Genomic DNA, 15,166 nt, shown 5'->3' on the forward strand with positions numbered 1-15,166 from the left:
TGTCAAGCCAGATACCCAGATACTTATAAGTTGTATTTCTGTACCATCCAGGGAAACAGTACTAGGACGGAAAGTTGATTGCGGTAAGTTACGGTTGAAAATCATGAACTTTGTTTTACTTGTGTTTAAATGAAAATAAAGATTGGAGAAGGCATGTTGAAGACAATTAAAGTTGTGCTGCAAGGAGGACAAAACTGCATTCCAGGAAGAACTGCATGCATATAAAATGGTGTCATCCACATATAAATGTATAGGAAAACTGTCAACAGCATGAACAATGTTATTATTAGATTTATTAATAACATTGATTTTGAATAAGGTTGGGCCCAGTATCGACCCTTGAGGAATGCCCATAGACAGATAGTGACACTTTGAGTCCAGAATATTGAACCTTTCTACAATATTCTAGCTGTCTGAGATTTTGAATGTGGGCTTTCAAAATCTTCAAGCCATAATCATCACAATTATAGCAAATAAAGGTTTGAGATCTCTGGCTAATGAGTCTAATCGATTAGTTTCACCTTTTAAGATGAATTGCTGACATTAACTTTTGCACCAGATTTTAAGATTTCAAATTTCACATGTGACCAGTTTACTGTTATTCCAGAACAACTGACATTAAATTGACTTTTTATAATGTCGCGTTGGTCATTTTAACATCTTTGTTCATTTGACTCCTTTGGTTATTACATGTATGACTTACTGTATTACAAGTTTAAATATTTTAGCTTGTAACTTTCTATAGGCCAAGTCTACCTTGAAAAAATACATTTCAAATCAAAGATAAACTATCTCTTGTACATTTTCCATTTAATCCTGGAGAAATTTTTGGATTATGAAATGTATCTTGGCATTTTTATGATAAATTTATCGAGTTATCTATTTGGTTTGTGATGTGTCCTTTCCTAAACATTCTTTAGTTTATTTTGTCTCCGTAGAAAATCTGAAAGTTTGATGATTGGTAAAGTGCCTTAAAGATGGACAACAGCGCCCTCGTGTGACTATAAGCGGGATAACTGCTGTCTGACCACCGTTCTCAGCATAAAGGAGTACACGCCCCGTTAAAAAGTATGAATTTAATCAGCAGCTCAATGAACAAAAGAACAATTTCCAGAGTGTACACAAGGCTGGGTTTTATTGAACACGTGTTTAACTCCATAACATGAAATTAAGATTAGTATCATAACTTAGATCACTAAATCTTCAGTTTTACTAAAACTAGTTGAAGCAAAAAAGAATACTCCACAACAAAAACTACTACATCTAGAATTTTGTATGACCACCATGATTTTCAAGGACAGCTTGTTAATGTGAGCAAATGTGATTTATTAACTGAATTGGGGCTGGACTAGATAAGCTTTTGCTTCTTCCAGTTCCCTCTCAAATGGTTTTATGTTATTGTATGTTTTGTATTGTTTCATTCAACAGCATATGTTTATCGTATTCCTCATTTAAAAAAAAAAATTTTTTTTTGTATGCACCAGGAATATGGGGGAGTGCATATGCAATTTCATGTTTTCGGTGGTTTGAGATAAATAAATAAATAAATAAATAAAATAAAGCACCAAGTCTTCTAGACTTGGTATGACCACAAGTTGGCTACATAGTGCAACATCTATCTGTTTCCATTCAAGAATAACCTCTTATAGAGCCTGGATGCTGGACGAGAGTGATGCTCAACTTGCCGCTTCAGAGTTCCCCACAGGTGTTGGATTGGGTTCAGATCAGGAGACATACTTGGTCATTCAATCACCTTCACTCTGTTCTTCTTCAGAAATGCAACAGTAGCTTTAGATGCGTTTTTGGATCATTGTCGTGTTGGAAATGTGCACGATGACCAAGTATACAGTGACGTCAGCATCTTCTCCTTCAGTATAGAGCAGTACATTGTTGAGTTCATGATACCATCAGTGAAATGCAGCTCCCCATCACCAGCAACACTAAGGACACCGCCACCACCATGCTTCACTGTAGGCACCATGCATTTCTCTTGTACAGTTTTGAGACCATTAGTTCCTAAAACCGTTATCTTTGTCTCATCACTCCAGAGCCTAAAGTCCCAGTAGTCTTCATCTGTTCCACCATGGGCCCTAGCAAATCCTAGGTGTGCTTTTTGTGCATGGGCTTTTAGGAGAGGCTTCCTTCATGGACGATACCCATGCAAGCCATTCCTCTGCAGTGTGCGCCGTATGGTGTCACGGGAAATGGTCACTACAGTTTGGCTTTCTACTAGCCTAGTGAACTAGACCAAATTCTTGCTTTGCAAATTTTGGTCTAGGCACGCTCCATTGGAACCTCTGCAGCTCCTACCAGGACTCTGGCTGGCCAATCACAGCTATCTAGAGGGGTTTCAAACACATAAAGAGCTGTGATTGGTCCATAATGGTGGGCCAATCATGGTGCTCTATCTGCTTAGTGAACAAATCACAGAGCTTTATCTTCTTTGTGGGCCAATCAGGGCACTCTATATGCCTGGTGGGTGGGATGATGCAACAGAGTGAAACAAGAGGATGTCACATTCTTTGTCCAGTGGAATGTGGAGATCATTTGAAAGACAACGGTAGAACCCGCCCCACAACCGAGAGCCGTCAATGGAGCGTGGCCAGACTAAATAATACATTTATTTAGTCTGGCTTGCCAGGCTAGCTTTCTACTGCTTTAGCTAATTCAGTGAACTTGTGCTGCGATTTTTCTTCAACCCTTCTAATCAGACGACACGCCTGTCTTTCTGAAGCGTTGACGTGAGACATTTACACAAAAATAAATTTTAACTTATGCTTAGATCCCTTTTAACTATTTAAATGGCCTGGCTTATTGAAAGATATTATAGGCTGTGCTGTTATTCCCCCAAAACAACACAACTCATGTTTAAAAGTCTCTTTTATTATATGAACTTCACCATGTATCAGATAAATAGTGCCAGTTACAAATAGAGATGATTATCAAAAATAGCTGCAAAATGTAGGACAGATTTGGACATTTTGACACAGAATCTTTTTAAATCAATTCAGTTAGAAACATTTAGTATAAAATGCATGAAAACCACAAAAAGACTGATTTAACTTGAAGGCAAAATCTGTTTATCAAGTTGAACCTTTTGGTGCAAAAGCTGCTCAAAAACTACAAATAAACTCATATTAATGCAACTTTCATCCATCCTGTACATAAGCCGCTTTCTTAATTATTATTATTTTGAAAATGTATTTCAAAATCATCTTTCTATTCAAAACTGGTTTGCAAATGAGCATGAGTTTTTTTCTGCTCAGCAAGTAAATCAGATTAAATTTAAATAAAACTGCAGTTTCATTCAGTGTGAAAATGCCTTTTTATATGAAAATGGTAAAGAATGACGCTAAGACTCATGCAGCTCCTCCTCTACCTCGTCGTCCTCGTTCTGATTTTTCCCGAGGTCGACTTTCGCAGGTATTCCCATCTCTTTTTGCAGGGCATTGAAGCTTGACTGGCTGATGTAATATCTGACATTTTGTGAGGGAAGAAGTTTCTGCAGCTCCTCCAACTTCCGGTAGGCCTGCAGAGAAAAACACAAAAACAAAACAAACTTATATTTTATATATTTTTAGAATTGTTTCAAACAAAAGAAACATGTTTTTAATTTGTTAAAGTTTACCAGATTTTCATAAGGAAACAGAAAAGAAATTAATCCAAAAATCTTTGCTGGAATTAGTAATCTGAGATTTTTATTTAATCTATTCAAATCACCCATCAGGGGCAATTTGCAAAGGTTAGATGGTGAAGATACTCGAAATAATTTATCTTAGTGAAATAAGGGCCCTAAATTATTGTAGTTTTATGTTTCTGATGCTATCTTATTTTTTAAATTGCTGAATATGTTAATTCTGAGTTAAATAAACTCATGCAAAAAGCTTTTTCTACAAAATCAGCTGAGTAAATGGATAGAAAAGAGTCACCGTTTGGAAATTCCTCTGCTGACAGTGGTGCTCTATAAGGAAACCAAAAGCATCTCCGATCCTGACAGCAGGGTCCAGTTCTGGTTCCTCCAGCAGAGCTTCACATAACAGAACCGCCTCGTCGGCATCCTTGGAGTACAAACTAAACAAAACAAATAAATACAGTAAATAAATGAATAAACCGAGAAGCCCAGACTGACATACCACCACAAAAACCCGTTTTTTCAGGAGAAAAAAAGATTTCTCAGTGGGGGAAAAAAAACCAGAATAAATATAACTTCATGTAAGAATGTGAATATAAACTATTTGGATTTTCTGACGTTTATTATTAAAAAACAACAAAAAACAAAGCAGCAACAAAAAGAGAAGTGAACTCTTGTGTTTTGACAAACTGAAAGGATTTAGGAGCATTAGCTTTATGAATCAACGACTAACACATAAAAATAAACCAGATAAAACATTTTTAACACGACGAGAATCCTGTATAAAATAGATAAACCCAGAATTCAATGTTAACTGGACTGTCAGCAGCAAAGGGGAGGAATGTTCTCAGCTGATTTAGTCATTTATGAAAAACAAAAACAATCAAATAATCAGGAAGCCAGTCTGAAGATGGTCTTTTAAACGAGAAAATAACATCAGCCTTGAAGAGTAAACATTCTGTTAGTTTTAATTCTACGCTTCTATTCAACAGCTTTTCCTTCAGTCGTGCAAAACGTGATCTCTTTTCCCTGTGGCCAGCGCTTTCTTGTCTAAATACATCAGAGTTGACATTTTTATTTTTCACACACCTGCGGATGTGGACAAACTTCTTGATGAGGCTGATCTTGTTATGAAGGTCCGCTAGTCTTACTTCTTGTTGTCCTCCTGAAGAGTCTTTAGCTTTGGACAAACACTTGAAGGCCTCCGTTAAAGCATTCAGAGCCTTTTCATAGTTTTGGTAATCGTCAATCTCCACCTGCACCACAGCGACAAAAATGTTTGCTTCTTCTTTTAAGACATGAAAAGAACATTAATCTTATATTAAGACATTAAAAACAGAATCTTGGCCTTATTGAATATTCAGATATTAACTGTTGGGATGGAATAAGACAAACAATGGTGTGAAAAGTCTTTTCAAAAACAAACAGTGTTGCTCAACCTGAGCACAGGCTTCGTAGAAGCCAGCGAGCAGCTCCGGTGCTTTGCCTCTGGTGTAGAAACCAATGATGGTCTTTAAGATCTCTGGGCTTTCACGCCAGTCCAGAGACTGGAGGTAGTTGGCAGCCATGATGAACAGCTCCTTCTGACGACAAACGTTGGCAAAGAAAATGATTTTCTCTGTGTCTCCTGACTTGAGGAGTGCTCTCATTGCCTGAAATAGAACATTATTATTTAAAAAGTGCATAAAAAGAAAATCCAAACACATTTGGACTAAAACAAAGTTAAATCCATGTTCCATCATCCCTTTTTTAAATAGGCAGAGAAGAAAAAATGGGAAAGACAACAGCTACTGTAAACATAAAAAAATATGGTAAAAGAGGGCATACAAACATTATTTTAATAAATCTGCTGTGGTCTCTAGAACGGGGGTACGGAAAGCATTCAGACCTCCGTCAGTTTTTCACTCTGTTATATTGCGGCCATTTGCTAAAATGGGACTTTATTGGATGAGTGATGAGCAATGCCTGGTCTTCTCCACACATACCGCTTAGAATTAAGGACAAAAAGTTCTATCTTGGTCTCATCAGACCAGAGAATCTTATTTCTCACCATCTCTGGGTCCTTCAGGTTTCTTTTAGCAAACTTCATGTGGGCTTTCATGTGTCTTGCACTGAGGAGAGGCTTCCAACGGACCACTGCCATAAAGCCCTGACTGGTGGAGGGCTGCAGTGAAGGTTGACTTTCTACAACTTTCTCCATCTCCTGACTGCATCACTGAAGCTCAGCCACAGTGACCTTTGGGTTCTTCTTTACCTCTCTCACCAAGGCTCTTCTCCTCCAATAGCTCAGTTTGGTAGGACTGCCTGTTCCACGAAGGGTTCTGGTCACCCCAAACATCTTCCATTAAAGGATTATGGAAGCCACCATGCTCTTAGGAACCTCCTTTATTCATTTTCATTAAAAAAAACAACAACATTAATATAACTAATTGAAGAACACCAGTCTTCTCTGGGTGTGGACAGTGGGGTAGGGAGAAATTTTTTAGTGGTGGCCATGGCCACTTCTGGCCACCCCTTGGGGGCACCACTGTTGTAGCCTTCTGCGCCTTTTCACAATTCTGTCTCTGAGCTCTTCAGACGGTTCCTTTGACCTCATGGTTCTCATTTGCTCTGACATGCATGGTGAGCTGTAAGGTCTCATATAGACAGGTGTGTGGCTTTCCTCATCAAGTCCAGTCAGTAGAATCAAACACAGCTGGACTCCAATGAAGGTGTAGGACCATCTCAAGGATGATCAGAAGAAATAGAAAGCATCCGAGTTAAATATATGTGTTACAGCAAAGGGTCTGAATACTTAGGATCATGTGATATGTCTTTTTTTAATAAATCAGCAGAAATATTCTGTGTTTTTCTGTCAACATGGGGTGCCGTGTACATTAGATTGTATTTTAGCAAATGGCTGCAAAACAAAAACAAAGAGTGAAAATTTGACAGGGGTCTGAATGCTTTCTGTACCCACTGTATGAATGAAAGGGATGTGAATTGTTTACTATGGAGGAAAAAAGCTCTTGGACTTCTGTTTCAGGAAGTAAACGTCAGAGGAGCGGGAGGGTGGAAAACAGCAGGATTTGGAGGACTATACTCATTAAAGGTGTGGATCACTGAAAAAAAAACTTTTTTATTATGATTTCTGATTATAATTGGTCACTCCAAGTTTTTCATGCAGGCTGAACATGAACTATAGTCTCCTACACCTAGCATTAGCTTCTGATTGAAAATAGATGGTAAAACTCTAGAATATGAAAAGCCAGACTACGTCACACTATCAATTAAAGGTTGAATTTGGAACACGGGCACTCTGGCGTTCAGAGGTGGTATCGCAACAATAGGACTAATTTTTCAGCTGTCTGGATGTTGGTTCACTGCTGACATGTTCCAGCACCATGTTCAGAGACAAATCGTACAGGATGAGGACTCATTTCTACTAATAAGTTTATTTTACAACAGTATTTACCGTTAGAACATCTTCTGGGCTCAGAATCAGCTGCTTTACTTATCAAGTCCTCTATTGGCTGGTGGATGTAAACATAAACCCAGCATCGTGCTCGACAAAATGAAATTTAGATTATTTGTTTTTTTAAACGTAGCTTTAACAGGAAAAACTGTACATTCATTCTGCACAACTCTGAACGCCCCGTGGAGGTATTTTATTTTATTTTATTAGCTTTTAATTAAAATGCTCCATATTCCAACTTTAACATTCATGGGCTCACCCATATTGACTCAAGATGGGGAAGGCTGTTTGTTGGTTCAGCGTTCAGGAAACAGCAGAGAACGTCTGCTAGTAGAAGCTAACTGTTAGCATTAGCAACTCCACCACAAGGCAGAACTTATTCAGGGTTGTGTTATTTGTAGAGATAAAACATCCATGTTGCAAAATAAACAGAGTCAGTGGTAGTCATGTAGCTGTTAGCCAATCAGAAAAGTGGTGTCCAAATATCAGGAAACAAAAGTCCAAATCCTGTCATCTGAAACTCATTGCTGATGTGGCTCACTTCGACTTCCTGAAACTGGTGCACGTTTCCTCAGAGTACACCTTACAAGGCATTCATTCCTACTAAAGACCACTGCAAATGAATTAAATTAGTGATCCACACCTTTAATATTCATGATACTCGGACATCTCTCCTCTGATTGGATAACAGCAATGCAACTCTACCACTTACTCAGTTTGTTCTGCAACGTTGATGCTTTATTTCCACAAATAACAAAAGCCTGGAGGAGTTCTGCTGTGTTGTGGGGTTGCTAATGCTAATGGTTAGCTTCTACTAGCTGAGACGTGCTCTGCTCTTTCCTGGAGGCTAAACCAACAACAGCCTTCCCCATCGTGAGTCAAGATGGTTGAGTCCAAGAAAGTTAGTTTTCAGTGTGACATAGATCTGTGTGGCTTTTCCTGACCTGAGAGTTCCCAATTCTATTTTCTATTAAAAGATAACGCAGGAAATATGTATACAGACTATTTTCATGTTCATCCTGTATGGAAAACTCAAGAGTGACAAAAAGAACAAGTAAAAAACAGTATCTGAGTGAACCTCACCTTGTTGTTTCAAAAAGTAATAAACTAATGCAAAAAAATCCAAAAATGTCTTATTGATGTTCGGTTACGAAGCAATTATCAATTAAAAAGTCTATCTGGTGTACCCTGGTTTTGTATCATTACAAAATATATTAAAACAGGTTAAAATATTTTAAAACTTTTGTACTTTACACTTTTTTATGTGAAAGTAGAAACATTCAAATAAATGCATCAGGGTCATGTGATTACGAGCTGAAAACCCACTGATAAGAAACATGACTAAAGCAGCATTATTTCTTCTCACGTTAGCCCGAATGCTGTGAGATGTTCTAAGTTTTTAAACACACTGTTCATAATGTCACCATGAGCTTGTTGCCAGCCTGGGTGTATTTCTTCGTGGCCAGGTGGTAGTTGCCCTGACGCATGCAGCAGTCAGCTATCTTCTCCAGCAGCTCTTTGCGGGCCTCTTCAGACACGACCTTTGAGTCTGTCGCAGTCATACTCTCAGCCAGAACCTCGGTGATTGTCAGGTTTTGGGCCAAACACAGCTCCAGAGCCTCATGGTACTGAGCAGGTACAAAAATTCCACTTGAGTATAAAAACCGAGTCGTGGTTTGGTGGATGAAAATACATAAGACAGGTACCTTCTTGGCTGCAACCAGCAACTCCACTGACTTCTCATACTGGGAGTGTTGGATAAAAAAGTCAGAACAGCGAGCCAGGAGTATGGGGTCAGAGTTCTCATTCAGGTCCTCTGCGATGAGCTGGAGAGCAGACAACTGGTCAGAGGCAAAGGCCAACTCCAGAGCTTTGGAGACGTAACCGGCCTGGAGGAAAGGAAGGAAGAAATTAACAAATGTTTTGATTTTCTCAAGATGAACGTATGCAGCAATGTGACCCCCTTATGAAAGGCTGAAAACTGGTTGAATGGAACAGACCTTGTGATAAAGTGCGACAGCCCGGTCCATGTGCGTGCCTTTCTCCTCGTAGTAGCAGGCAGCCTCCATCATGTCCTCAGGGTTACTGAGCAGAGCCAGGTTCATCAGCTGATCATCTAGACCGTTCTCCTGCTCAGACACAAAACTGCTTAAAACACACTTCCTGAAACACCCACAAGCGTTGACAGCCCTACCTTACAAAGCCGGATGGCGTTGTTGTAGGCCTGAGCTCGCGTAAAGAAGTGAACTGCTTGCGTGATGTCATCTCGACCCTCATAATATCTGGCTAAGTGATACGATGCTGCTCTGTCTCCCGTATTATTGGCTATCTCGGATGCCTGGAAAATAAATGGAATATTACAAACATGCTTCATTTTTGCCTCTTAATCAATATACACGACTACCTGGTGAATGTCCCCCATGTAGCAGTGGACTCGAACCAGGGAAAGAAAATCCTGAGCGAGCTCATAGTGCTGCAGCGCTTCCTCCATGTTTGACTGGCTCTCCAGGTACTGGGCCCACCACTTATAGATGTTCCTGCAGTGATAAGACGGTAGGTCTGGTGTTTCTAACCTACTGCATGGCATGCACCAAGTCTCACTGTCTGCAGATGTCCCAGTCTCAACTTACTTATCTTTCATTTTGTTGACGTAGATCTCCAGAGATGACGAGTCGTCCTGAAGCATTCTGGGCACCTCCACCCTGTGTGTGTCTGATTTCTCATAACTAAAAAACAAACAAGTATTAAATCTGTAATACATGAATGCAAATTCTAAAGTACTAGTTGTTTCCCCAATTGCATCTTACTAAGCAAGCGCCAATGTCTTATCGCCCATGGACTCCAGGTATCTGGCATAGCTGTAGTAGGATGTGCGCAGGTGGATGCGATCGTGAGTTTCAGCCGTCTCCAGAGCCTGCTGCCATTGGCCAGAGGCCTGGTAGAAGGTGTTCAGCAGGTCATAGCGCTGACAGCTCTTGTACAACTTCTCTGCATCTTCCTGTTAAAGGACAGGAAATGATGATGGAAAGATAAACGTTCCCAGTCAGGAAAGTCCCGCGGTCTGTGTGTGGTTACATGCTCGGACCTAAAAAAAGAGGATGTGCTATTTGTAGCCAAAGGATGTGGTTTTACTGCATGCTGGACAGCAGGGTATACATGAAAAAACACAGAAGAAAATAATCAAGTTTTAATAACTGAAGGAAGGGAGAAATCTGTGCAGTGTTTATCATTTTTGCTTCTTATTTTCATATTACAAAAGCAACCTACCAGTACATTCTACAGTTAAAAACAGAGAAATGACACGTTCTGAATTTAGTAAAAGTGTTGACACCCATGATGAATGAACATCTCACCAGCATGCCCAGCTGAATGGCTAACATTGCCACTTGGGCTTCTGGTTCAGGCTCCGCCTCCGCCCCCTTCACCGCCTTTGATGCTCTGGCATTCCCCATATTCCCCAGGCACACTTGTGCTACGTCCAACCGGCGGGTTTTCACACACATCCGTGCCATGTTTTCCCATACTGCTTTACTACAGAGAGAAGAGAAATGGTTGTTTGCACAAGTCATGCATTGCTACCTCCAGAGGTATTTTGTTATTTAACTGTGAAAACATTGGTACACATTCACGAATATCTGATGAAAGAGTTCCTGTTTGGGAAAAAGCTCAATGATGATGCATATTTCACTTATTCTTAAGAGATTTGTTTGCTAAAAAGTTTCTTTCTTCACCAAAAATGTAAAATACTTAGTCCTCACAAACACGAGATCTTTAAATAAAAATGTTTTGCTTGTGTCTCTATATTAGGTCTTATAAACCTTAATTAAACTTTGAAAATTAAACCATTAGACATAAATCTACAACGGATTCCCATTTAGTGATGACCCAATTAAAGATTAACTTGGCAGCAGCCAGAACTCTATGTGTAGCCCCGCCCCATGTCGAGTCAACACATTTCGGATTCTCCTGAGTTAGGAAAACTCCAAATCTTGTACTAAAAGTTGGTGTCAAAGTTAACAGTTAATTAATCCATTCTTAATTAAATGTTAATGTTGAGAATGTTTGGTAACGACCTTCACACTCCTGCTTCTTCACACACCCAAACACACCCACGCACATCTGCTCACAGTAAACTCCAAAACACATTTGCTGACGTACACGTTTTGCTTTGAGAGGAGAAAGGCTTTTGGTAAGTTTCAGTCTTATGATTTCAGTTCGTGCTTGACAACGAAAGAGAGAGGACCTGAATAAACGCTAAGGGGGGACAGAGCCGGTTGGCTCGTTCCCCCCCCCCCCCCCCCCCCCCATCACGCTGTTCCTGCCAAGCCAGACAGAATAGCTGAATTGCAACTTCTAACGCAGGCTCATCCCGAGTCTTTTGATTTCTGAGTGAACTAAACTTAACAAACGCATCGACAAAACGCTTTTCCATCGACGTGTACCGAGGGCAACTCTGGACCGGTTCCGTTCGACACCTACGTCTCCCCTGTCAGCCGCTGGTGTCATCTGGATGAACCATCACCATCCTCCACGGCCCGGATCCGAAAGAGGGTCCACAAGAGTTCGGTGAGACAGAACACGGTGTTTAGCGTTTGATGCAGTTCTCTGATAAGACCTAAGTTTATCCAAACCATCACTTCACTCAGACACCTGTTTCTTCCTGAAGCAAAATCAGACTCACACACGCATTCATATCACAACATTCTCAATCTTCATAAATTCACCACAAGGTCTATTTGATCATATCAACTGTTAAAGATTGTCCCACAAGTTGCCAAAGTTGATTGTTATTTCCATGTTTGTCAATTTCAAAATCATTAGTCTAGTTTGAAGAATTAAAACTTTTAATTTTGAAACTTGTTTGTTCATTGAACTGAAACACAGACACACAGATATTATCGTCAGTTTATCGATGAAAACAACCTTTGAGTCTTCTTAACAATATAAAATTTGGTTATTGATTTATTAAAAATTAATATTCCAAATACGTAGCATGGTTCCTCTTTCATAAAAGAGCCTAAAACCACAACGCTACACCTGTTACTGAATGAAATTCAAGCACCTTTCAAGCACTTTCAATGTGAGTTTTTAAGATAATTAGCACCTTACAGTGATGATGACAGCATACTGTGGGGCAGAAAAGTATTTGCCCCAAGTGGCCCCACTTAAAAAGATGAGAGGTTTATAATTTTCACAGGCACAGTTCAACAGTAAAGAAAAACAGAATGCAATAAAATCCAGGAAATCACATTGTATGATTTTTTAAAAAGATTTTATTTGTATAATGGTGAAAAAAATAAATGTTTGGTCAATAACAAAAAAATCACCTCCATAGTTTGTAATGTAACTTTGACAGAGGTCAAACGTTTCCTGTAGGTCTCCACGAGGTTTGCACACACTGTAGCTGGTATTTTGGCCCATTCTTCCTGTGATGATTTGAGGCTGTCGTTAGGCAACACGGACGTTCCACTCCCTCCACAGGTTGGTATGAGGTCTGCAGACTAACTAGGCCACTTCAGAACCTTGAAATGGCGTTTACATAGCCACTCAGTCGTTGCTCGGGCGGTGTGTTTGGGATCATTGTCGTGTTGGAAGATCCAGACGTGTTTCATCTTCAATGCTCTCACTGATAAAATGAGTTTTTTGCCCCAAATCTCACCATACGTGGCCCCATTCATCCATTTCCAAATGCGGTGTTCATGGGATGTAACTCAGCATACTTACCCACCAAACTCAGAGAGTGGCGTTTGTACCAAAGACTTTTATTTTGGTCTCGTCTCACCACATGCCATTCTCCCAATCTTCCTCTGGATCATCCAAATGGTCTCTGGCAAACTATAGCCATCATGTGTAAAAACTCAATAGGCTTAAGCAGGAGGATTTTTCAAAATTTTTATTTAACTTCATTATTTCCCAAAGGTAAACGGTATTGTGTTCAAACAAATTTCAATTAAAGTTTAAAGCACTTTGTTAAACATTAAATTTAAATACTTTAAGATTCCTCTAAATCTAAGACCATGGTCTTGATTCAGAAAGGGTAGAATGCCTTCTCGGGTCAAGGATGAGGTCCTACCCCAAATGGAGGAGTTTAAGTATCTCGGTCTTGTTCATGAGTGAGGGGAAACTGGAGCGTGAGATCGATAGGCGGATTGGTGCTGCATCTGCAGTGATGCGGGCGTTCTACCGGTCTGTCGTGGTGAAGAGAGAGCGGAGTCAGTAGGTGAAGCTCTCTATTTACCGGTCGATCTACGTTCCTACCCTCACCTATGGTCATGAGCTTTGGTTAGTGACGAAAGAACGAGATCTCGGATACAAGCGGCTGAAATGAGTTTCCTCCACAGAGTGGCTGTTATCTTAGAGATAGAGTGAGAAGCTCGGTCATCTGGGAGGGGTTCGGAGTAGATTTGCTGCTTCTCCACATCGAGAGGAGCCAGTTGAGGTGGCTCGGGCATCTGGTCAGGATGCCTCCTGGATGCCTCCCTGGTGAGGTTTTCCGGGCATGTCCAACCGGGAGGAGACCTAAAGGTAGACCCAGGACACGGTGGGGGGACTATGTCTCTCACCTGGCCAGGGAACGCCTTGGGATTCCCCTGGAAGAGCTGGCCCAAGTGGCTGGGAAGAGAGAAGTCTGGGCCTCTTGACTTAGGCTACTGCTCCCGTGACCCGACTCTGGATAAGCGGATGAAAATGGATGGATGGATGGATGGATAGATACCACAATTAAAATGAAAGTGCTTCCAGGTTTCAAAGCAAAATGTTGCACAAGATTTTTGTTTGAAACGTTGCCGTTAACAGTTGGAGTTAATCCATTTTGTTTGTTAGAAATCTTCTCATGAACCATTGGATGACTGCTCTGAGTCCTCAGAGGTCACACTACATGTTGCAACACAGTGCGAGAATGCACATAATGTTATTATCAGGACTGGACCAAAACGGTGATGACTCATCATTTCCCAACTCTGCCATGAATGGATGGAACGATTATTGCTAGACCTTTAATACTTTTCAGCATTTAGAACCAAAGTCTTGAACAATCCCATTTGCATAACTAAATAAAAAATTAAAGGCTGAAATGAAACTTAAGAGAAGAGATGAGCTTTTCATTGTCTCCCATCTTGTTTCACCATTTGGCATGCTGTCATAAATCGATTCATCATCCCTTTTAACTTTAGCTACAGTTCCAGATTCCACAGTCATCTGGTTTCTATTTGAATCCACTCCCTCCCTTTTGCTTCAGCAGATACAGATGTCGGTTGTTTATAGAAAATCTAGCAACAGGAAATACCCCAAATCTTTAGGGGCCCTGTTGTGAGAAGGGTAATGGAGGCCAAGTGAAATAAGAGAGCAAGAACAGTTAACTCTTAGCCAGATTTCTGCTTTGTATGGCCAAAGAAGAGCACAACGAAATTTCAGCTGGCTGCACCCAAAGCAACATGATCTACAAAGCCAGAAAAGGAAAGACAAGAGAAGAAACGGGTCTACATTTGGCCCCGCTTCCCATCCTCTTTTGCTCTCAGGAAACACATCCTGTTGCTGGCTGGCTGTGGTGGCTTGTTGCACATGAGAGAAAGGACTTCAGCAAACGCCTCCCCTGGTCTGCAGACAAAAGAAAGCATCAGTGACGTCTAAGACTGTCTTTTTTTTTGGACACACAGGCATGCATGTGCGTGCACGCACGCGCGCGCGCACACACACACATACACACACTTTACAAGCATACAGCGAGTGCGAAAAAGAGTAACATTTATCTCAAGTTCTCTACATCTGCAAACTGACGTATTGGACCATGATGAACAGCAATTCCACCGTGTTTTTTTTTTGAGAGAGAGAGAGAGAGAGAGAGAGAGAGAGAGAGAGAGAGAGAGCGAGAGAGAGCGAGAGCGAGAGAGAGAGAGAGAGAGAGAGAGAGAGAGAGAGAGAGAGAGAGAGAGAGAGAGAAGCTGCAGGAGGTGGGCTAGAGGACTTCTTGTTCCAGTCAGGCAGCAGGGGCTCTTCAAGTTGAGACAGCCTAGGCTAGCTTAAGCAAAACCAGCAACAAGTTAGCTCCTAGCAAAGCCATTAAGAGAAATATATATTTTTTA

The 15,166-nt window shown here is 40.6% G+C and overlaps 1 protein-coding gene across 3 annotated transcripts in view; it reads right to left on the minus strand.

Annotated features, from left to right (window-relative positions):
• Positions 1 to 2,862: 2,862 nt before the first annotated feature.
• The window catches only part of ift140 (intraflagellar transport 140 homolog (Chlamydomonas)), a 36,510-nt gene continuing 24,206 nt past the window's right edge, over positions 2,863 to 15,166 (minus strand). For 2 of the 3 annotated variants that reach the window (XM_015963414.3, XM_054749143.2), the window contains exons 19-30: positions 10,439 to 10,616; positions 9,893 to 10,083; positions 9,716 to 9,811; positions 9,490 to 9,622; positions 9,280 to 9,423; positions 9,086 to 9,214; positions 8,792 to 8,974; positions 8,510 to 8,713; positions 5,071 to 5,283; positions 4,721 to 4,887; positions 3,930 to 4,071; positions 2,863 to 3,529 (exon numbers count right to left, since the gene is read on the minus strand). In XM_015963414.3, the coding sequence (XP_015818900.1) occupies positions 3,353 to 3,529; positions 3,930 to 4,071; positions 4,721 to 4,887; positions 5,071 to 5,283; positions 8,510 to 8,713; positions 8,792 to 8,974; positions 9,086 to 9,214; positions 9,280 to 9,423; positions 9,490 to 9,622; positions 9,716 to 9,811; positions 9,893 to 10,083; positions 10,439 to 10,616 (1,957 nt within the window). In that variant the 3' untranslated portion in view covers positions 2,863 to 3,352. Of the gene's footprint in view, positions 3,530 to 3,929; positions 4,072 to 4,720; positions 4,888 to 5,070; positions 5,284 to 8,494; positions 8,714 to 8,791; positions 8,975 to 9,085; positions 9,215 to 9,279; positions 9,424 to 9,489; positions 9,623 to 9,715; positions 9,812 to 9,892; positions 10,084 to 10,438; positions 10,617 to 15,166 lie in introns of those variants that run through there. The other variant, XM_070545564.1, reaches the window with a different exon arrangement.

The sequence above is a fragment of the Nothobranchius furzeri genome, chromosome 16, assembly GCF_043380555.1.
Source record: "Nothobranchius furzeri strain GRZ-AD chromosome 16, NfurGRZ-RIMD1, whole genome shotgun sequence".
Taxonomy (NCBI): Eukaryota; Metazoa; Chordata; class Actinopteri; order Cyprinodontiformes; family Nothobranchiidae; genus Nothobranchius; species Nothobranchius furzeri.